The sequence below is a fragment of the Myripristis murdjan genome, chromosome 20 (assembly GCF_902150065.1).
Source record: "Myripristis murdjan chromosome 20, fMyrMur1.1, whole genome shotgun sequence".
NCBI classification, from domain to species: domain Eukaryota; kingdom Metazoa; phylum Chordata; class Actinopteri; order Holocentriformes; family Holocentridae; genus Myripristis; species Myripristis murdjan.
Genome location: NC_043999.1, coordinates 5,631,572 through 5,656,391, shown reverse-complemented (window position 1 = coordinate 5,656,391; position 24,820 = coordinate 5,631,572). Strand labels below are relative to the sequence as shown.

At 41.4% G+C, this 24,820-nt stretch overlaps 1 protein-coding gene across 1 annotated transcript in view; it reads left to right on the top strand.

Moving 5' to 3' along the window:
- Window positions 1–18,431, top strand: part of tmtopsb (teleost multiple tissue opsin b) — a 46,387-nt gene extending 27,956 nt beyond the window's left edge. Inside the window, exons 3-4 of the mRNA XM_030079929.1 lie at window positions 9,763–9,996; window positions 18,129–18,431. Of these exons, the coding sequence (XP_029935789.1) occupies window positions 9,763–9,996; window positions 18,129–18,431 (537 nt within the window). The remainder of the gene's footprint in view (window positions 1–9,762; window positions 9,997–18,128) is intronic.
- Window positions 18,432–24,820: the final 6,389 nt, after the last annotated feature.

The window sequence follows — 24,820 nt, the reverse complement described above, 5'->3', positions numbered from 1 at the left end:
TTTTTTTATGTACAGTTGTCCCTCGCTATAACGCAGTTCACCTTTCGCAGCCTCGCAATTTCGCGGAATTTTTTTAGTGCAATTTTGCATGCTTTTTTTTTTTTTTTTTTCCCAGCGCATTGTGTTCTGTGTCCTGATTGGCTAAGGGACTGTAGACCATTGTCAATCAATCTCCTCCGTGCTGGGAGGTTTTGATGTTTGGTTTCATTCTATAATACTGGACTTCTTTTTCTACGAAGGTTTGAACTTTGAGAGTTTAAACAAGAGAGAAAAGTGAGAAAATGTTAATGCCTGTCTGAGAAAAGTGTATAAAGTGTGTAGTGAGGGGTTTTACAGCCTTAAAACATCTAGAATAATTGTAAATAATAAAGCTGACTACTTCGCGGATTTCGCCTATTGCGGGTTATTTTTAGAACGTAACTCCCGCGATAAACGAGGGACCACTGTATAAGTATTTCGAAACTGTAGCGGGAGCAAATGTGTAGAAGGAACATGTGTGTGTACGGAGTGGTAGGGGGAACATATACGGGGACGCACAGAGGTATGCAGGTGTGCAGAGCTGCCGGTCAATAAAAGAATACAGAGCTAGAGATGTCTCCCGTCTGGATCTTTATAGACTACATAAGTAAGGCATGTTACATGGTGTCAGAAGAGTACTGAATCCCGTCTCTCATAGTCGCTCGGAAGAAGTTGTCGGGCGAGTTAAATACATAAATAATTAACCGCGAGTCCCGGTCGGCGCGAAGCTAAGCTAACGCTAACCTGCGGTTAGAAACCGAGTGCAGTTAGTAAATAGCTAGTGAGACGGACGGCGAGGGAGCGTGTTGCGGCGCGGGAAGTTAAGAGACAACGCAGTGAGCCTGTGTAAAAAAAAAAAAAAAAAAAAAAAAAAAAAAGAAGAAGTATGGATTCCCTTTTCTCCATAAACCCACCAGAACACTTCGATTTCTCAGACTTTGCTAACTGGCCAACCTGGAGTCGTCGGTTTGAGAGGTTTCGGATGGCTGCAGGACTTGACAGTAAGGAGGATGAATATCAGGTGAACTCATTAATATATACTATGGGCGATAAAGCTGATGACATTTTGGGCACGCTAGGCTTGAGTGCTGAAGATCAGAAGAAGTATAGGCCAGTAAAGGAAGCCTTTGATAAGTACTTCATATGCAAACATAATGTGATTTATGAAAGGGCTCGTTTCAATAAGAGAAGCCAAGAGCCAGGAGAATCAGCTGAAGCCTTCATTGCTGCGGTTTATAAGCTAGCAGAGCACTGTCAATATGGCCCACTGCAGGATGAGATGATCAGAGACAGGTTGGTGGTAGGGATAAGACATCACGGCCTGTCCGAAAGACTACAAATGAACAGTGAATTAACTTTGGAAAAAGCAGTCACTGCAATAAGACAACATGAAGAAATTAAGAAACAGCAAACTATAGTGAGAGAAACAAATACTTCAGAGCAGAAAGAGACAAACGTGGACTCACTGAAATTCAAGAAAAAGTCACACAGAGAATACCAGACAGGGAAGACAACCTACGGAAAGGGACAAAAGAATTTCCAGAAAGGACAGAAAAGCTGTGGACGATGTGGAAAAGGACCAGCACACTCCCTGAACAACTGTGCTGCACGGGAAGCAGAATGTAGAAAATGTCATAAGAAAGGACATTTTGCAGCTGTTTGCAGGTCAGGTAGAGTAGGTGCAGTAGTCGAAGAGAAAGAAGAGGACACTCTTTTCCTGGGAGCGGTGTCCAAAGGAAAGAAACCTAAAAATTGGAAAAAGACACTGAAAGTGAATGGTCATGATATCACCTTCAAGCTGGATACAGGGGCGGATGCAACAGTCATTCCAGCTACCACCTACTCAAAAGAACGTCATGGCCCACTCATCAAAGCAACGATACCACTGTGTGGGCCCAGCAATGAACCTCTACAGGTGAAAGGTCAGTTTGATGGAGTGATGGCATATAAAGACAGGACGACTACACAACCAGTGTATGTGGTACAAAAGTTAGCTACTCCTCTGCTGGGATTTCCAGCTATCTCAGATCTGAAGCTGCTGCATCTGGTCGACAATGTTAGAGAGCTGGAGGCTGACATGAAGAAACTGTATCCCAAGGTCTTCACAGGACTGGGCTGTCTAAAAGGGGAGTACAGAATTAAGCTCAAGGAGGACGCCAAGCCCTATGCATTGTCGCTGCCACGACGCGTGCCTCTGCCATTAAATGACAAAGTAAAAGGGGAGCTCCAGAGGATGGAGAAAATGGGGGTAATTATGCCCATCGAAGAGGCTACAGAGTGGTGCGCAGGCATGGTGGTGGCACCAAAACCCGGAGAAAAAATCAGGATCTGCTCCGACATGACCCATCTGAACGAATATATCTGCCGAGAAAGACATATCTTGCCAGCCGTGGATGAGACCCTAGCCAAGCTCGCGGGGGCAACTGTCTTTACAAAGCTGGATGCCACGGCCGGGTTCTGGCAGATACCCTTACATCCAGAATCAGTCCCCCTGACCACATTCATCACTCCTTTCGGGAGGTACTGCTACAAGAGGCTGCCATTTGGGATTTCAGCAGCACCAGAACATTTTCAAAAGCGGCTGACACAGATGCTCACAGGGTTGGAAGGTACTGTGTGTCATGCCGATGACATCCTCGTCTTTGGTTCAACGCGTCAACAACATGACCACAGGCTGCACAAAGTGTTGGAGCGGCTCCAAGAAGAGGGCCTGACGCTCAACAACGACAAGTGTCACTTTGCAGTTGATAGGGTCAAGTTCCTGGGCCACATCGTCAGTGCACAGGGCATTGAGGCAGACCCAGGCAAGATTAAGGCAATAACGGAGATGCCAGTGCCCAAAGACGCGGCTGATGTGAAGAGATTTCTGGGCATGGTTAACTATGTGGGAAAGTTTTCTCCACGTATAGCGGAGCTTACACAACCATTACGTGAGCTGCTCAAGACAGACACAGAGTGGGTGTGGGGGAGTGCGCAGCAGAGAGCATTCGATGAGCTGAGGAGGGAACTGAGCTCGCCAGCAGTTCTGGCACAGTACAGCCTGAACAGAGAGACAAAAGTTGCAGCAGACGCTTCCTCCTTTGGGTTGGGAGGAGTTCTGTCTCAGATGCAACTGTCTGGAGAGTGGCGGCCAGTTGCCTTTATATCACGCAGCATGACGATAACGGAGCGCAGATACGCCCAGATAGAAAAGGAAGCGCTCGCGCTGACCTGGGCGTGTGAGCGTTTCCGGTCTTACCTGATAGGGATGGACTTTCTGATACAGACCGATCACAAGCCTCTCATCTCCCTGCTAGGCAGCAGAGCGCTAGACGACTTGCCGCCTCGCATTCTGAGATTCAGGCTGCGACTGCTCCGTTTTACCTACAGGATTGAACATGTGCCTGGAAAGAAGTTGATCACAGCAGATGCGCTTTCCAGAGCACCGATCCAAGCCCCGCCTACATCAGAGGACGAACAACTGGAACAGGATGTGTGTGCGTCCATCAACCTACTAATGGAGCACTTGCCGGCGTCAGAGCAGAGGCTGGTGCAGATCAGGACTGTGCAGGATGCAGATGATGTCTGCACAAGACTGAAACACATGGTGCTGACAGGTTGGCCTCTAAACAAAAAAGCTCTTCCGCCTCAACTGCAGCCGTACTGGCAGTATCACCAGGACCTGCTGATTGCGGATGGACTACTGATGAAAGGCGAAAGAATCATCATCCCTGTCACAATGCAAGAGGAAATGCTCAACAAACTACACGAAGGTCACCAAGGAGTGACAAAATGTGCCGCTAGAGCACAGCAGTCAATGTGGTGGCCAGGTCTGACCACACAGATTAAACAGAGAGTGAAAAATTGTGCAATCTGTGCACGTGAGGCCCACAATGCACCAGAGCCGCTGCTGACGACTCCATTGCCAGAGCGACCATGGCAGCGTGTGGCGGCGGACCTTTTCCAATGGGACAATGCAAGGTACCTTGTGGTTGTAGACTATTACTCACGCTACATTGAAGTGGCTAACCTTACCACCACCACTACAGCCCATGTGACAGGAAAGCTGAAATCTATTTTTGCACGTCATGGGGTCCCAGAGACTGTGGTCACGGACAACGGCCCCCAGTTCTCTGCAGCAGAGTTTGCAGCCTTCGCCAGAGACTATGACTTTACACATACGACCAGCAGCCCCCACTATCCTCAAAGTAATGGGGAGGCTGAGAGGGCTGTGAGGACTGTGAAAGCTCTCCTGAAAAGGGGGGAGGATCCACACAAGGCTCTCATGGCCTACAGAGCCACTCCGTTGTCACATGGATCATCCCCTGCGCAGCTACTGATGGGCCGCAACATCAGGACAACCCTGCCTGTCAGTAAGGAGAAGCTACAGCCAGGATGGCCTGACCTCCAGGCTTTCCGCAGGAGGGATCAGGACTTAAAAGAGAAACAGGCCTCCTGGTTTGACAAAAGACATAACACAAAGACAAGACAAGAGCTCAGACCAGGTCAAAGAGTCTGGGTGAAGAACATGAAAGAAGCAGGGACTGTCATTGGTCCAGCTCAGACACCGAGGTCTTACAACATAGACCTGCCCTCAGGAAGTCTCAGGAGAAACCGATCTCACATTAGGGTCATTCCAGAGACTCCCAGAGAGACTAGATCAGGCCGGACCATAAAACCACCAAAAAGACTTGATTTATAGGCTAGATAGGAAGCTGTGATTTTGTTAATAGGGCAGAATAATCCCTGCACAGCTTCGGGACACGGGTAGTCTACCCCGATCCCTAGAGAGGAAAGACATTCATGTGCAATGTTTGTTAAAAAAAAAAAAAAAAAAAAAAAAAAAACAATGTTGTTCTTTACAGTGGTTACATGTTATGGTAGACGTTGACCAGAGCATGTGTTGTTATGCACTTCTGAAAAAAAAAAAAAACGAAGGAGTAGAAAGGTGAATTAATGTGGTTTACTTGAATGTGTAATGCTCAGGTTAACTATTTATGTTTACTGTTCAAGTTTATTTTTAAATGCAGTAAAAAAACAAAACAAAATAAAAGTAGCTCTTGTAAGAAAGTCTGACAGTTAACTAAAGGGGGGAGATGTAGCGGGAGCAAATGTGTAGAAGGAACATGTGTGTGTACGGAGTGGTAGGGGGAACATATACGGGGACGCACAGAGGTATGCAGGTGTGCAGAGCTGCCGGTCAATAAAAGAATACAGAGCTAGAGATGTCTCCCGTCTGGATCTTTATAGACTACATAAGTAAGGCATGTTACAGAAACAAGGCAGAATAAGGCAGATCAGCCCAAATAGGATCAAGAAAATCACATTTGATTCAAGAAAAGTCTGGAGATGAGTTGACTGTTTTTGGAAGTGGGAAGATTTTTTTTTTTTGCAGTCCCTTTCTTGGAACCTGACCCACAAGCTGATCCTTTAACCCAGTCTGGGTCTCTCACAGCGGGCAGCAACAGTCTCAGCCTCCCTCTCTCTCTCTCTCTCTCTCTCTCTCTCTCAGGTGGGCAGGGCGAGTTCAGCTGCTCCTCCCTGCCAAGCTGCCTTTGTGCAGCCAAATCTGTTCGTAAGTGACTTGGCGTTCAAGTAAGCATACAGAAATTAATCTCCTCGGGGCCTCGAGCTGTGCGGTTCTTACGCAGATCGACACACACACACACACACACACACACACACACACACTTTTGAGCTGCTCCTTCGCAGGCTCGGCCTATTTCATGTGCTGATCGAGGGTTTGCGTGCTTTCAGGCTTCACTTGTGCACAGGTCTGTTCAAACTTTGCCTTTTTGTCAGTACTGCGGAGAAATCAGGCCGTGCACCTTTCACCTTTCCGTGCCTTTCTGCTGTGGCGTTACCTTTAATTCAGTTTTGTTTAGGACGACTGCACATGAAGATTGAATTGGTAACTTGCCCATGGTACAGTGATTGGAAAAAAAAAACACATAATAAATTTCATACATATATTATAAAATGAATTTCACATCAAAAGGTGGGTTTCTTAAAGCCATTCTCCAACTGCGCCGCGTTGAAACTGGAATGCCGGTGGAGGGTTCATGGAGTGCTTTCCTATAAATTTACTCCAGTGCACTTTTTCCACCCCTCAGGACGATGGAGTTTGTCCTTGATCGTATGTGTTTGTGCGTCAGCATCAGGTCAATATATATTTTTTTTTCCCCCCCCGCGTCACCTCATTGCCATTAAGGAGGCCTGAGATATTCTCGCAACACGCCTGGGCCCCCTGACGCAGCACCTGTCGCCAAGATTGAAAGGCAGCAGTTTGCCTTTGAGTAACACGGAGCGATGTTGGCCGCGCGATTCGGCTCCGCAAATCATCATTCAAAACGTGGCAGTTCAGCAATTGAGGCTTCGTGTACTCGTGGAAACGCTGAGCGCACTGGGTGTCTGTTCAAATCAGCACATCTGAACCATTTCTTAGCACCTTCCCTGGTGTATTTATTCCCCTCACGTTTTTTTTCTGACCCCTCTCTCATCCGCCTTCCCATTCAATATCTCGTCTGCTTTTGAGAAGGCAAATAACCCGATGCACATTAACCAACCAATAGCAGTGCAAGACATACACCTGTTTTTTTTTTTTTTTCCACACTGCAAAAACGCAAAATCTTACCAAGATTATTTGTCTTATTTCAAGTCAAAATATCTCATTACACTTAAAATAAGACATGATCACCTCAGAAGTAAATTGTTTTTAGACAATTTTCACTTGCACTTGTTTCAAGTGAAATTACACTTGAAACAAGTAAAAATTTGCTTGTTTCATTGGCAAAATTTGCCAGTGGAAAAAGGGAAAATTCACTTGAAATAAGTGAAAATTAGCTAGAAACAAGAAACAAATTTTGCCAATGAAACAAGCAAATTTTCACTTGAAACAAGAGACAATTGTCTAAAAGCAAGTTACTTCTGAGGTGATCATGTCTTATTTTAAGTGTAATGAGATATTTTGACTAGTAATAAGACATTTTTGACTTGAAATAAGACAAATAATCTTGGTAAGATTTTGAGTTTTTGCAGTGCATCCATCAGGAAAACGTTTAGGTATCGGCTCCCACAGTATTTGGCGACAAATTAGTACAATTAATGCTGATGTAGGTGTGGCTATACAGCTTTCCATACGCAGGAGCTTCTCTCAAAGTCGTGTTTTTGCATGTAAATAAATGTGGCAAGTTCATTCCAGTACAAAACAGCACATTATGACATGTGGTGGCTTTGTGAGAAGCCAGCAGCGGCTGTTACCTGGAAGTGACTTGGCAGCGGCGGCGGCGCTGAGCATCACAGCACCAAACAAAACTGTACGGTTGGAAAACATCCCCGCGCCGCGCTTCAATCAGAATCTGGATTGGGTCTCGATTGGGTCTTCTCCTCTCTTTCTCGCTCTCTTGTCAATTTACATTTTCACTGAGAAATGATTTGTGGATGTTTTGGGGGCTGCAGAAAGCAATATTCATGGTGGGCGAGGAGGATCCGATTGTGTTTAAATGCCAATTGTGCCTCTGCAGCGGCTGGCACTGTGGATTTCAATATATTCTGTTTTGTTGTTATTGCAGATATGTGTGTATGTGTGTGTGTGCGTGTGTCTGTGTGCATGTGTGCCTTGTTGGAGGTGTGTTTGAGGCTGCAGAGCCACATGGGAGCTCTTTACAGCATCTGTAGTTTTAGTGCTTTCTCTCTGTTCTGCAGTGAGAGGATTCAGTAATGAACCACAGAGCTCTCTCTCTCTCTCTCTCTCTCTCTCTCTCTCTCTCTCTCTCTCTCTCTCTCTCTCTCTCTCTCTCTCCATCTGTCTGTCTCTCTGCGTTCCTCGGGGCTCAGGTACAACACACAGACGAGTAGACCTGTCAGCACGAAGCCCTTTCTATTGGCTGACATCTCAAGTGTGTGTCTTTTTTCGTCTGTTGCTTTGAGCCCCATCAGCAGCAGCATGAAGCTCTATGAGTGACAGCGTCAGGCGTTGTGTTTGCCTTTTCAGTCACGTGACATTGGGCTTGCAGTTAGGTGTCACAATGCTCCATACTCTAGTGGCCTCACATGGTAAGATTAATTTTTCTATTTCTGCCGAGACACACCTTCATAATCAGTGACAGGTAACATATGGTTGTGTAAAGAGTGAGAGGAGCACACCGACACATTGCCACCTGCAGTGCCGCTGTAGCATTTCTATAGTCTCTGACACTGTGATATGACTCACGAGCAAATTGTAGGGGAAACACTGTTAGTCAATAGTGTAACAGTGAATTACCAACGAAAATAAATAAAAGCATGGTAGTGACACTGTTGTAACCTATGAAGGACAAAAAATGACAAAACAGTAAATATATAAATAAATAAATAAATAAATACACATATAAATAAGTAAATGCACAAATAATTAAATTAATACATTTTTCTACATGTATGTAGAAATACAGAAATAAATGTAGGAATAAATAAATAAATGTAGAAATAAATGAAGGAATAAATGAATGAATAAATGTGGAAATAAATAAAAATATAAATGAATAAATGTAAAAATAAATATATAAATATGCAAATGAATAAATAAATGTAGAAATAAACAAATACATACATACACACATAAATGTATAAATACACAAATAAATAAATAAATGCATGAATAAAAACAGAAATAATTAAATAAATACATGTAGAAATATTTATTAATTTAATTATTTATGCATTTATTTATTTATATGTGTATTTATTTATTTATTTATTTATTTATTTATTTATTTATTGTCATTTTTCGTCCTTCATACTAGTCCGTTGAGATAATGAACATATTAAAACAAGGCAGACGAAAAAAAATAATACAAGTCAGTGTGCTAGTATCAAGAAAATGAGACTTGCTCCAAGAAAAGTCTGGAAAGAAACATCAGGCCGCCCGAGGAGAGTTGAATCGAGGTCAGCTGGCTGGTTGTCGGCTCTTGAAGACGTTTCGCTTCTCATCCAAGGGGCTTCTTCAGATCTGGCCGACTGGAGGGGAGTCCCAGCTATAAGACTTGTGTGGAGACGAGCTGCATGAATGAAAAGTGAAACGTGAAAAAAGGGAAAAAAAAAAAAAGTCCAGCCGCCTTGATTCAGCTCTGCTTGGAAAACCGTGACTGGGATCCTTCACAGACACACCAACTTTGGGTGGCGCTGCTTTTCTCTCATTTCATTTGCACATGAAAAACCCCTTCAAACACTCGATAAGTTTAGTTTAGTTTAGTTTATTTGCACATTATGTGACTTGCATAAAAACAGTGAAAATAATAAATTTAAACATTGTGCAGGAGAGGTAGAAGCCAAAAGAGGCTTATAAAAATACCTCCCCTATGTAAAAATTAAACTGAAAATAAAGACAAAAACAACAGCAGTGGTCTATAATACAGATAATACAGAAATTCATGTCACAGCAAATAAAAGAAAGAATAGGAGAAAGAAGAAAAAAATAATAATAAATAATAATGAAAAATAAAGATTGAAAATCCAGAAGTGCTACAACTTGTGACTAAAAAATGATTTTCTCAGTTGTTTTTTGACAACCCTAACCCCACCGGGCGTGTCTTTGTGAGCGTGAATACACAATACAATACACAGTCAATCAATTAATCAATCAAGAGGGAACCACACTTTAATTTCATTATTCAACCTGTTGTATAATGACAAATAAACTTCCTTGTATCCTTGTATCCTTGTAAAGCGTGATGTTGTGGGAGGTGCATGCAGGTGAGGTCTGAACTCCACTCCTCTCTGTCTCAGGTCCGCAGTGTGAACTCGCTGGTGTCCCGTCGCCGAGAGCAGCGGGTGCTGCTGATGGTAGTCACCATGGTGGCGTGCTACCTGGTCTGCTGGCTGCCTTACGGAGTGGCGGCCCTGCTGTCCACCTTTGGCCCCCGTGACCTTTTGACCCCGGAGGCTAGCATCATGCCCTCGCTGCTGGCCAAGTCGTCCACCGTCATTAACCCCGTGATCTATATATTCATGAACAGACAGGTGAGGTGCTCTCTCTCTCTCTCTCTCTCTCTCTTACTCCACTTATTCAGGGGTGTCTGAGCATCACACCGCCTTTCAGATGCTCTGATCAGCAATATCATGTAACCATAGCAACCTGAAAGCGTCAAACATGGACAGCGGTTTTTTTTTTTTTATGTTTTTAAGTGTTTTAAACAACTGCAAAGGCCACATATCAAAAAGTTGCTTTATACTTTGGCAGCAGAATGAAGAGCAGAGATTTTTTTTTTTTTTTTTTTTTTTTACTCGTAAACACGGGTATCAAAGATATTTCCAAATTTCTCATGTACAGTTATGACTTCATGCGCCACGAGGCTTGGGCCAATATCTGATAAAATCAAAGTGCTACCATCCTCACTTATCCTATAACATCTCCTTGCGTTCAGTACATCTTTCGGTTTTACCATTTTTACAGTATTTCATGTTTGTTTTTTCCTTGTTATCCAATTCAGTCAAGACTTTGCTTTCTGTTTTCTTGTGTTTCTCTTGTTTGTTCTGTTTTAAGATGAGATGCTTTTACAATTACATTTTTTTTTTCACCCCTTCTTTATATTTTACGCAACACTGTGTCACGTCTGTGTTTCATCCCCGCGCGACTAATCTAAAAAACGAAACCAAACAGAATTAAACTAGGTCAGCGAGGCAGCGGCTCCAACAGCCCAATTATCTGTTTGTCCAATTATCGCTCCGTTGTTCAAGCGAGCCGGCGCCCGGGCCATCAGCTGCTAGAAGTTAGGAGAGATTCACACCCAGAGGAGAGCGGTGGAGATGCAAATAGACTGCAAATAGACCGCACCACTCGCAGTCTGCTGGCTCCTTATCAACACCTTCAAGCAAAGCACACACACACACACACACACACACATAACTGCACACAGCACGTCCATGCAGGTCCACACAGGAACACCATGAGGTATTGTGATGCCAAAGCCATAAAAACATCAACACAGCAACCCCCTCCTCCTCCTTCCCTGGTGGTGAGATACACATCACTGATATTCAAGGACAGAGAAAATAAAAAGAGGGAATGACTAATGAAGACGCTAAAGAGATGAGAGAGGAACTAATCTGTCGCCGCCGGCTTGCTTGATTGACACAGGAAACTTCAAGGTCCTCCGTGTTGCATTTTTCCATCAATAAATTATGACCACATTCATTCGGAGATGTGAGTATAATGAACGTAAACAAACACGGCCGTGTCAGATTCGGCCGGACCGCCGCTCGATTGATTCACGCGCGCAAAAAATATTTCCTCACTTGAAACAGACACACCACTTTATAGAGTTGAGAAGAGGACGGGGTTATTTTGGGCGGCCAGGGTTCTGAAATTAAAAAAAAAAAAAAAAAAAAAAAAAAATCCCATCTATTTTCCCGATTGCAGCCCGTCTGAGCGATTCCAGCACTTGGAGGGGCGTGAAAGTCTTTCATCATCAGCACAAACAAATCCCAACTGTGCTGAAATCATTCGCATTTATTGAAAAGAGATGAAAAAAAAAAAAAAGAAAAAAAAAGTTGAAAGTGAAAACAGCGATGGCCGTACCGGATTGCCGTAGTGATGTTCGTTTATCCAGGACTCTTGTGTGCGTCAGGGTTGAATCAAACCGGGGCTTGAACATGTGCGTAGCAACAGGCATCACGGGACATGTCGTCACACTGACCTCATGCTGCGTCATTTTAACCATAAATTAACCTTCACATCCTCTCCCTAGTTGTATTTACTACTTGGAAATTAGATGTAACTTTACTCCCTGCACACGACTTTCCCCACTTTGCCACACGGCGTCATCAACATGGAAGATTTTCGGAGCTCATTGTGGAAAAGCGTTCCCAATTACAAAACTTAAATAAAAGTTCAAAAGACAGTCTACAGTGGTGGAAAAAAGTTTTCGGACACCCTTAAAATTTTACACAATCTCAAATATCATCATGAAATATTTGTGGAAGAATCTTTTTTTGTGTTTCAAAAGGTGTGGCTGCATTAGACAGATACAAACAAATACAAATGATATTTTTTTGTTTATTGTTTACAAGAAAAACTAACAAAACTAAATTCTTGACCGTTGAATCTTTATCTTCAGGCGTGTTTCCTGCGTTAGGTTCCTTGTTTTAGCCATTTTTGTGTCTGAAGAACTTTCAAATGTGCTGCTTTATATAGACACCAAGCTTGGCAACAGAAATTGTGTCTTTTAATAAAAAGAACAACCTTCATCACTGGTACAAAAATGACCCAGTACTCAAAATTTCTTATGTATTTTTACGGAACCAATCAATTTTAAGTTTTTAATGGCTTTTTTAGGATTTGTTTAGTATTTTGGCTGTGACTGTACTAAAAGAAATTGCACTTGAAGACCTGAAGAGTGATTTGTTAATGCAATATTTCACAAATGCATGGGGTGTCCGAAAACTTTTTTCCACCACTGTATGTAAGCTTCTCAACGCTTTTTTTTTTTTTTTTTTTTTTTTTTTACACTTTATAACACATAGGACCTTGAATTTAGTCAGAAGTGATGGAGACATTTTTTATTTGTCACCCTTTCCTGTCTTCTTCCTCTTCCATCACCTCACAGTTATCATGTATGTTCATTACAGTGACTTTCATGCACCTTCAGTGTAATAAGTGACTTGTTGAAGAAAGAAAAAAGAGAGGGGGAAAAAGGAGAAGAGAGAAGGCAGAAAAGTGAGGAGGAGGGAGGGAGAAATGTGAAAGGAGAGAAAGGTGTCAGGAAGAAAGGAAGGAGGAATTAAGTCGGTAAAAGAAGGGAGGAAGAATGTGAGGAGAGAAAGCAAGAGAGAAAGAAAAGGGAGGAGGAAAGAAAGTGCAGAGGAAGGAAAAGAGGAAGATGGACAGTGGACGGAAGTAAAGAAGAAAGGAATGGGGGTCAAGAAGGAAGGAAGGAAGGATAGGAGGTAATAAAGGAGAAAAGGCTGGTGGAGAGGATGCTGGAAAGAGGGAGAAATGACGGAAAGGGTAAAAAAAAGAAGGGGCGAAACGATGTAAAGAAGGGAGGATACATGAGGAAGGAAGGAAAGATAGCAGGAGAAATGGAAGAGGTAAACGAGAACAGAAAGGAAGAAGTGCAGGAAGTAAGAATGGAAGGAAGGAAGGATCAACAGAATAAAGAGGGATGGAGAAACAAGGGAACAAAGGAGGGAGAAAAGAAAGAAAAGAAGTGGGACGATGTGGAAGAAGAAGGAAGAACGATAACAAAAAGGGAGGAAGGAGTGTGAGGGAAGGAAGGAAGGAAAGAAGGAAGGAAGGGCAGAAGAACGGAGGCGGTGTCGAAGCCAAGAGGGAAGGCAAAGTGAGCCGGGAAGGAACGAAGGGAGCAAGGAGAGAGGAGGAAGACAGGAAGGAGAGGAGGAAGGAAGGGAGGAGAGGTGACAGAAAAGAAGAAAGTTCTTTAATCTCCTAAAGGGAACGCAGCTTTGATTTTGATTAGCATGTGATGCTATTATCAGAGAGAAACACACTGTGGCGGTGACCTTTCCCGCTTTAATCATCACACACACACACACACACACACATGCGCACACACACTTTCTCTTTCTCTTTATCTGTCTCTTTTTATCTGCCTCTGTCTGTCTGTCTGTCTGTCTCTGTTTGTCTGTTGGACTGCCCGTCTATCTCTGTCACTTTTCAGGCTGTTAGACATTTAACTGTCTTTGATGACTGTCTGTTAGTGTGTGATGTTTTTTTGATGTCTGCTTGCATAGCACACTATGAAGCGCTGTATCTATATGGGTGTGCATCCATACACACACACATGCACGTTCACACACACACACACACACACACACACACTGCAGGCCTGTGTGGCGCTTTCAGTCTTCAGTTCCTCCCAGCCCATAACTATGGCAGCAGTGTGTTGAGGCGAGTTGAAGACTTAAAGTGCTGTGCAGATTCAAGCCATGGATCCACGGCGCCAACCATAACTTTATTTATTTTTTTTTTTTTTTTCCAAATATGTCAGTCATGTCAGCTGTTTCCACCTGATCTGTGACCCAGGAGACACATGCAGCTGCAGACAGGTGCACCTTTAAAAAAGAATAAAAGAAAAAAAAAAAAGTCACCTGGGAAACTCAAAGCACTCTGAGTTCTTTTGTGTGTCTGCCTCATGTGACAGTTGCGACTAATGATGTCAACATTTGCAAGACATTTGCAAAAACATAAATGCTGCTCCTGGAAAAAAAAAAAAAAAAAAAAAAAAGAAATGAATGATTGTATGTAATGCATCACTATGTGTGCTTTCCTGAATCCTAAATCAGATTTAATCATTGCATTATCCAACTAGTTTGATTGATGAAAAAATCTGATTCATATAGGGGAGAGTGGGGTAAGTAGTGCCAATTTTTACTTAAAGTGCCTTTAGAGCAAGGGGATTACAGTAATGCCTCCAACTAAAATATGCACATATAGTTTAGGATGTTGTGCATCCCTGGGAACAATCACTTTGGATCTCATATAAACTGTTTGAGAAATATAGCTTTCGAAAAAAAAGTGGTTTTGTGGCACAACTTGCCCCCGGTGCGGGGTAAATTGTGCCATTAGAGAGAATGCACTGGGGTAAATTGTGCCATTGATAATTGAAGTAAAACAGATCATTTTAATCTCACAAATGATAATGCTATATAAAAGCAAAACAAATTCAATACAAAATTTATTTAACATTTATTTATTATTTTAACAAGATCACAGGCCACTTTTCTATAACAAGGCCTAGCGCCACATGAACACATACCCAGAACAAAATAAAAATTCAGAAATGAGCACCTGCAAATCATCTTCATCTGAATCTGAATAGTTTTAGTGATCAAAGGTAAGAAGACAATGTACAATAACAATAAAATACAATAAAGTAATATATAGTATATAATCACACATTGTGCCACTGGCACAACTTACCCCAAGGCCCTTTGGTACAAATTACCCCAAGCCCACCATTCTGAAAAAAATGCATCCCCCAGCTGTTCTGAGCTAACATCATGCTAACTGTATAGACTCATGGTGTAGCTTACTAAAGTACTAAAACCTGTGTGAACTGTTTTCAGAGTTTTCTATAATTGTTCAAACACAGCAATCAAAAAACCTTGATCATGGAAATTTTACTTTGGAGGGCAAAAAAATGTTTTTTGAACTTAAATGTGCTTACCTCTCAAGCCATGTGTCTCCTTTCTTTGTAGGATGAGTGAAATGGATGCCTCTTCAAAAATATGTGGTCACATGACCAACTTCTTCTATGGTTTTCTAGATAACAGGGGTGGCACTACTTGCCCCTTGGCACAAATTACCCCACTCTCCCCTAATAATGTAGTTATTTTTTCTTTTCTTTTTTTTTTTTTTCAAATGAACTGTTCACTTGTTTCACATGTGAAAAAAAAAAATCAGTTCACAGGGGAAAATGTAATTTTCACGTGATAAAATGTGAAATTTCCTGTGGCTTTTCACATTAAAGGACTCTTCCAGTTCTATTTTGACTCATATCTGTTATTAAGGTGCAAATTATAAGTGATTGTAACAGAGGAAAGTGGTAATTTTATCGATGTAGAGCAACCTTCAGGTTTCATAGAGCGCTTTTTCATATTTTTTGAAGATGAATGTGAGTGAGTTCGGGGGTGAGTCAGCCTTGACGTCTCAGCCACCAGAGCATTTTCTTTACACACACAACAGGAGGTTAAAATAGCACCGATAAGGCCAGGCAGATCAAGATAGAGAAGCACAGATGTACCTGCAGTACACAGACACACACATGCATGCATAGCAGCACTGTCACATGTATGTCTGGTGCACGTAAAGACACACACACACACACACACACACACACACATATTCAGACACAGGTGAGGACTCGTCGGTCTTGAGATCCCAATCAGTCCCTGAGCTCAGAGATAATCCCCGGTGTCGCCTACTTGTCCTCTCTCCATCGCGCTCTCTCCCTCCTTCACCTCAGACATCCCGTTCTCCTTCACACTCTCTGCCTCTCACCGTCCGTCCTCCTCCCCCTCTTAACACACATCTCTCTCTCTCTCTTTCTCTCTCTTTCTCTCTCTCTCGTGGCCTCGGCAACTATCTTTTTTTTTTTTTCTTCTGTACTTCATTTCACTCTCTTGCTTCAAGCACTCATTTTTCTCCGGTGGGGTTTTTGCTTTTTAAATCGCCGAATCCTTTTGGCCCCGCAGACGAAGACCCTGAGATTGGAGACATTTATTGGAAGGGGGCGGGGGCGGGGGGGTTATTACCTAAAGATCCCCATCCAATATCTGCAGAAGTTGAAGAGCTCACTTTGCTGACTCCATATAGTCCCGACATATATTTCTTCACAGCTTCTAGAAATTAACATATATTGATCTGATTTCGTATATCATCACCGTTCAGGAAGAGCCATGATTTTCATATTTTAGTGCAATATGAATATTTATCCGCCCCTCTATTGGTTCAGAAAGTCCTACAGCCCTTGGGGGTTATGAAAGCGTTACAAAACTAATCAGATGAGACTTTTTCTTAGTTTGTGAGAAGTCGACACTTACAGGATGTACTCGTTTTTCATCGGACCACAGTGGTATCCATCATTTCATAAGAGTGGATGCCACTTTTTTCCCTTTTGTAGATAAGTCACTGTGGAATGAAACTTGTGATAATGACGATGATGATGTTGATGCACAAAGTGTCCTTCCTGTGTCTGCTTGACCTGCAGCGCCCTGGGGAAATGTAGTAGACTATAAGTATACGTGTGGAACTGGAGAGTATACTAAGTACACTACGTTTATCCAGGGGAGCGTGCCGTCTGCCGGCCCGCCTGCATGACGCGAGGAAAAACACAACATCTGCATGGAGCTGACCTGAACCTTTTCACCTGAGCCCGACTGTCCTCTGTCTGCTTCCACTGACAATACTAAACATGCATATCAGTCATTTTGCAAGTGTGGATGTACTGCTGTTACTACAAGTACTATTACTCTTATTGTTAGTCGTTCTACCACCACCACTACTACATGTGTACTCTGAGCATGTTAATGTTATTATTTTATGTGTGTCTTGGGATGCAAGTCAAATTTCAATTCTATTGGTACTAATCTAATCTAATCTAATCTAATCTAATCTAATCTAATCTAATCTAATCTAATCTGATCTGATCTACTACTGCCTATGATTTTTCTGCCATTGCTGCTACTCAGTCTACACTGCAAAAACTCCAAATCTTACCAAGATTATTTGTCTTATTTCAAGTCAAAAATGTCTTATTACTAGTCAAAATATCTCATTACACTTAAAATAAGACATGATCACCTCAGAAGTAACTTGTTTTTAGACAACTGTCTCTTGTTTCAAGTGAAAATTTGCTTGAAACAAGTGAAAATTTGCTTGTTTCATTGGCAAAATTTGTTTCTTGTTTCTAGCTAATTTTCACTTATTTCAAGTGAATTTTCACTTTTTCCACTGGCAAATTTTGCCAATGAAACAAGCAAATTTTCACTTGTTTCAAGTGAATTTTCACTTGAAACAAGTGAAAATTGTCTAAAAACAAGTTATTTCTGAGGTGATCATGTCTTATTTTAAGTGTAATGAGATATTTTGACTTGAAATAAGACAAATAATCTTGGTAAGATTTTGCGTTTTTGCAGTGATATGACTATTGTTTCTTCTACTACTGCTATTACTGCTGCAAAAGGTTGACTATTTCTACAGTACTGTTACTTCTAATACTACAGTACTTACTGGTACTACTGTCTGGGCCCTTTGGAGGAATATTGCTGCACTGCAGTAACTGCTACTGCTACTAGTACTACTACTACTCCTGCTGCCAGCAATAATAATAGTAATCCAGGCACTCCAAATATCAGGACATGTGACAACAGGGGCCCTAAAGTCCTGACAAAGTCTTTCACGGTCGAAGCATGTTGGCTTTTTTAATGATTTAGCCATCAGAGTAAAGGTTTTTTCATTTTTCCTCCCTCGTTGTTACATTTCCTGGTATTTAGATTTCCTTTATCACTGTCTTAAGTACTTTGTTTTCCCCGTTTCCAAGAGCACCCGACATATTCTTGATCTTTTTCTGTTTGTCAGTAATAGTAATCATTTTGTGTGTGTGTGTGTGTGTGTGTGTGTGTGTGTGTAGTTCTACAGGTGTTTCAGGGCCTTCCTGAGCTGCTCCACCCCCGTGCGAGGCTCCACCTTGAAGACACTATCAAGGGCGACCAAAACCGCGCGCACCGCCCGCCAGGGGAACGAGCAAAACATCTCCGTCGCCGCGGCCTCCACAGCCCGGCCCACGCCCAATCACGTCCACGAGTCATCCGAGGGAGCCAATCACGTGGCGCCGTGCGGCTGCGACGCCCCGCCGGCCCCCGCCGCTTTCCAGACTGTGACCGCCACCAGTCCCAAGCCCAAAGTGACTCTCGTGGCTCACTACAGGGAGTAAGGACAAAAAAAAAAAAAAAAACGAACAACAGGGAATGGAAAAGAAACTTTACAGGAAAGAAAGTGAGCAGAGGACGGGGGGCGCCGGCCTCCAATTAAGATACCGATCTCAGTTGATAGCAGAAAAGAGTTTGCACAAAGAGAGTTCAGCGAGGGTCTTATATAATTTAGATAAAGTCATCTGTTAAAACAAAGATCAAGGACAAAGCGTTCATACATTTACTTGATCTTCCTCTGCTTACCCGTGCTGTGGCTCCCAGTAGCGGCACATCACATGAAGCAGAGCGTCAACACGGAGCTCGGCGGCTAAGCGCAGTGTTTGGAGGATGTACAGGGATACTCGGGAAGATTTTTCCCCCTTGGAATGTACTCGTGGCGAAGTCGTCCAAAGCGAGGCCGGGCGTTACGCCGCCGAGCACGACCAACCCCGCTTCTACGTGTCTTACAGTGATCATACGCATACACACAGATCCCACGCTGAATGTCACAGCATGAATGCTCGCTCACCTGTCGCACACGTTCTGTAAACAGGCCAAAAATCACAAGGCAGCAAGCTTCTGTAGATTTATGTCGTTTTTGTCTTTGGTAAAGATAAAGACCTTAAAAGAGTGGGTGGTGTGCCCGTGCAGTCGGGGGTTAAAACCAGATGGAGTGAACGTGAAGAGGCTAATTTCAAAATGAGGTTTCCACTGTTTGGAAAAATTGATGCTTGCCCTCAACAAAAAAAAAAAAAAAGGCATGAAAGGAAAAGCACATCGCGGTGAAAGTGATTACTCATGTCGAGAGCTCTGCTTACAAAACCGAAATGTTTTCTGAGGGCAGGCTCATCTGCAGTTCTGCAAAAGAGAGTGCATACTCATGTAGTGAAGTTTTTTTTGAAAATGCTTTTGGAATGAATCCCCTGACTTGTGAATTTAGAGCTCTATTTTTTTCCTCTTTGTTTTATTTTCTCTTTTTTTTTTTATTTTGTGAGGATTTGATAATAAATGTGTAATGTGTACTCTTAGCTACGAGCCAAGAATTAGCATGTTTATTAGGTTGGTATTAGCATGTTAGCAATGGACATGGAAATAAGCACGATAGCACTTTACTGATGCAACGGGAAAAGATGGAGAGGAACATGCAGAATTGCATTCGCTCTGCCCCAATAATGCAATTACAAAAAAGATCCACGAAAATAGGTCAAGCCTTTTTGCTTGTTTTGATGAGGTATGTATCGCCGTTATGTAACTAAATGATGTTCTTTCTTAATCTGAGACATAATGCAGGACCGTTTCTGAGAAGCACAGTGTTCTTTGGCAGAGATTTGATGAACTGTTTGGTGACGGCTTTTTTGTAAACGAGGCGATGAAATATTTTGTCAGCACAAGTACGCACTGTTATCGGGATTACTAATTTTTTTTTTTTTCAGTGCGGATGAGTAAGGGAGGGGTATGCGTTTTTTTTTTTTTTTTCCCCTACCCCATTTTCATGCCTGTTAGTTAAGGATTTGTATTAAAGTAGAGTATTAAAGTGTATTAAAGAAAGATTCGTTAGCAGTGTATGCCACAATTTTATGCAATTAAGAACTGTCAAGGTATTTACCATGCCAGAGGAAGGCATGCCTTTAATTTTCACCTTGCTTTATAAATAAATAAATACGTATATACAGATACATACAGATATATATATATGGGCTTCCTGCCGTTGATGGTGGGACTGTCATGAAAACCATTAAAGGGACATTTCACTTTAAAACCTGTCATTGGAAGAAGTGCCACTGCTCTGAGTTCAGTAGTTGTGTGCGCGGCTGCTGTTATCTCTCTGTCGTTTGGTGGAAACATGGCTTTGTGTTGTTTGTTTCTTATGGACTTATTGGATTTTGCACTGCTTGTGTAACATAAATGAAATCATGTCACAGATTGATTTGGGTGTCGCCTCGTTCTGTTGTGTTCACTCTGCATCTTTTTGTCTAGTTTTGAGTGTGTGTGTGTGTGTGTGTGTGTGTGTGCACGTCTTCCTTCAGAAACTGCAGGGGTATACATGCAGTGTGGCCCCCTCTCTTTCCCATTATCTCTCTCTCTCTCTCTCTCTCTCCTCTAACTTATATTCATATATGTTGATTAATCCATGCATTATTAAGTGCAGCTTTAGAGGGAGGAGAGCAGATTAAAGCTCTAAATTACAGCCCCCGTCTCAGGGAGAAACAAACAGCGCTCAAACATTAGAACCGAATATTACATCTGACATCCATGAATGAATAATGAGACCAGGGCTGCACATGCACACACACACACACACACTCAACGAAACGTCTCTCACTCTACTTTGGGATGATGGCTGCTTGTGTGTGTGTATGTGTCGTGTGTGTATGTGTGTGGGTGTCTTTCTTGTCTGTCTAGAACACAATTATAAACATTGCTGCATTTCTGGAGTTAACCAGCCGTGGCTCCATCTCTTGCCAAGGCAGAGATCACGTAATAAAACAGATACAATGCGGACTGATTATCAGTTCCAGACATCTGGAGCATGTCCTCATATGGTATTACATATTGCTATTGTGCGGATGAAGTGAATCCATTTTGAGAAACTTTTGCTGAGAAGTTGCACGTGTCACATCCGAGCGGCAAACCGCACGCTGCTTAGCAAACAGAACGAAACAGCGTGGTGCACCATGTTCATCTTCAGTACTTCATTCTAAGACCGCACAGCTGAAGCAATTACTGTTATCTTTGCATTGTGTGGACATCTATTTAATACACTGCTTAGCACCCACTGGTTGCATGCCGCATTGCATTGATCAACATTTTCATTTTTGTTATACAAATCAAACTACTCTGATCTTTTTTTTTTTCTTTTTTTTTGTGCCAGTTACTGACACACATACCATAGCAAAAAAAAAAAAAAAAAAGTGTGATAAAATAATCCCAATTATTTCCAATACTCTGAAAAGCCCCCTACTAGATACCCAAAACACATGGATTAGCATTGGGAATACGTGAGATTATCTAAACCCATTTTTACCTTGTTTTGAGAAACACAAGACTTTAATACTGCAGTGTGGAAAAACTGGGCTCGCCTGTGTGTTTCTTCTTCTTTTTTTTTTTTTTTTTAGTACACAGTACACGCAAAAGCACTCTCACATGCAAGCTTTTTTGTTGATTTTTTTTTTTTACTCTCTCTCTCTCTCTGTGTGTTTGTGTGTGTGTGTGTGTGTGAGTGTTTAGCACTGCTACGTTTAATTTATGCTGACAATAGATTGCCACCCATCCTTGGACCTGCTTCCGCCTGATAGACCCAGTTAATGAAGCAGCTCAAGATATGATGGGTTGAAGATGGCTTGTGAATAACATTGCTTTTCTCATTGCGCTGTTTGGAGCTGGAATCAATTGTCCACATGATTTAAAGTATTCTGCGGCGCGAGGTAGCGGGGCCAGATGTCATAATAAACGTCAAATTTCATTTCAGGCCCAGTCCACAACTAAATACTCTTACATGGGTAGGTATAAAGAATTTCTGATTTCCAGTGCCTTCCAGGAGCATTTTTATGTGTTGTGATGTACTTTTTTTCGGTTTGCCCACTTTCCCTTAAGCTGCATTCCTCCTGCATTCAGCCAGGGGTCACATGTGCAGGTGGCGACGCAAATAGTAGAAGTGGTAACAGAGTGAGAGTTTTTGCAGCCAAGAAAACGCAGGAGTCATGCCCGCATCTCACAACACATGCTGCCACTGCACTGTTCAGTATTCTGGTCTGTTATTTAAGTTACTGGGAGGGAAACTGGCACCATTCCTCGATGCCAGTGTGTGTGTACCGAAACATTTACCACTTCTGTTTTAGATAACTCCATTATCTGAGAGGAGCTGGAAACATTGACACTTTTAAACTTTTAGACTAAACACCCATGTCTTTGGTCTGGCCTTTATGTAGTGTCTTATAATATTAATATTATCAAGATATTGATATATTGTTATTAATTATTATTAATTAATATTAATAATGTTATTAATATTAATATTATAATATTATAATGTTATAGTTTTATAGGTACTCTATTTCTTATTTATTATTTTATCTGTATTTGTTTTATTGTTATTTTATTGATAGTTTTGATATATTTTATTCTACATTCTATTTTATTGTTTTTCATATTGTTTTTATATATTACTCAATATCTTATTCTTGAGTTTTTATTATTATTATTATTATTATTATTATTATTATTATTATCATTATTATTGCTGTGTCTTTATTGTTTTAAATTGTTTCATATTGTTTTTATATTTTATTCAGTATCTTATTCTTGAGTTTTTTTGTTTTCTTGTATTGCTGTGTTTTTATTGTTTTAAATCTTTTTATTCACTCTCTTGTATGATCACTCTTATTTCTTGATCTTTTTTTTTTTTTTTTTTTTTTAATTAACCATATTTTATGAGTGTGCATCGGTCTCCTTGTCCTTTCACTTCTGATTTTATGCTTATTTGTCAATTCCGATGTAAAGCACCTTGAATATCATGCATTTGTTTGAAAGGTGCTATATAAATAAAATTTGATTGATTGATTGATTGATTGTAGCTGCACTGGGAATATCATATCTGCCATGTTAGGCCAGTTACCCATGGTGAAAAATGTTCCCTGAAACACAATTTATAATGCCAACAGGTTTTAACAGTAATACAGTGTTGTTTTCCTTGAATATTTCATACAGTAACAAGAATCAATACAGCAGAGAACTGACTGCACCAAACATCAAAATGATTAACAACAGAGAAAAGATGGTAATGTTCCCCCTCAGTGATGTGATATAAAATGGACTGGTCAGTCCGTCAGCAACACTCCCAGGACTATTAGCGTCACTGTGGCAATTACAACAAATCTAGATAAATACCAGCCACCACACACACACACACAAAAAAAGATGAGTCAGTCAAGATAAATGAGCTAATTATCAGTGTCCTCTCATTACCAGCCAACGCTTAGTGAAGGAGTAACAATGGAAAAAAAAAACAATCCCATTAGTAGCAATTGATTGTTTCACATGTCCTTAGCGTGTCCCTCCTCTGGCTCAATTGAAATTGGATCGAGCCGGGCCATTCTTCCATCACATCACTATCTCATCTGTTAGCGCGGCGAATTCAGTCATCCTACTGAGAAAGTGAGTTAGTGTCTGTTTCCATAGGATCAATACATGGATCCTCATTGATAAAGAGAGGCGGCATCCAGCTGGTTTTGCAGGATGAATGTCCAACCTGGTCCCACTGGGGTGAAACAGCAGACACAGAAATTTGGTGCAATGGTGATTGAGTGGTTATAGAAAAAAAAACAATCGCAAAAAAACTGAAAGGTAACAGGTTTAATTCTTGCAAAAGGTAACGAGTGTCTGTTTCCAGCCACATGACCTTGACAGAGACTCGTTCACTTTTAAGCTTAAGCATAAGCATATAGGCATAGGAAAAAGTCACATGTAGTTTGGACTTTGGATATGACTGTGTGTGACTGGGCTGGTTGACAAAATTCTGTAAAAAAAAAAAAAAAAAAAAAAAATTCTTTCAAGACGCCATAAAAATGACTCTTTTTCTTTGTACTTACCCCCCTACTTATGTGTACTTTTTGTATATTGTATATTGTATACAGGTTGTTCATTGTATATAGGAATGTCATATATTCTTTCTATTTTATCTTTATTTTTATTTTATTTTATTTTATTTTATTTTTTATTATTATTATTGTTATTATTATTTTTTTTTTTATTTTTTATTTTTATTTTTTACTTGCACAGTGCTGGAGTTGTTGCAATTACATTTTACTGCTGCTGTACCTGTACATTCATGCATGTGACGAATAAATCTTGAATCTTGAATCTTGAATCTTGGAGGAGTTCACACAAGGTATTTATCCAACTTTGACAATATTTTGTGGATGTTAAATGATGAGCTACACCAAGCATAAGGATAGCTTCTTATGAGTTTTACATGCACACAGGCAGTAGGTAGTAAATGACCCTTTGTTAGCAAAATGACCAAAATGCACCACCCTTAACCTGTCAACCCTGCTCTCCATCACCAGGTAGCGGCCTGACTCGCTGATCCATTATCTGACTGAGGTTTGTGGACCGTGGCCTCGAAATACCATCAGCCTCACTGTGCTGTGTATTGATAAATCTATGGTGCCGGAGTAGCAGATGGATTTGTAATTGTACCCTTTTCACTCATTCCTGCCCTGGATCCTGGATCTATAATACTCTCTAAACTAATTACTCAGAATTGCTCAGTTCCATAGTATTTGCAGCCTATATACTCACAAGTAGCAACATGTTGTCACAGAGGAGCAAGAGGATCATAGAGACGCACTGCTGCCTGTAGTAATCCGGTAATATACCTTTATTATTTCTATGATCATTCAGTGGTATCTGT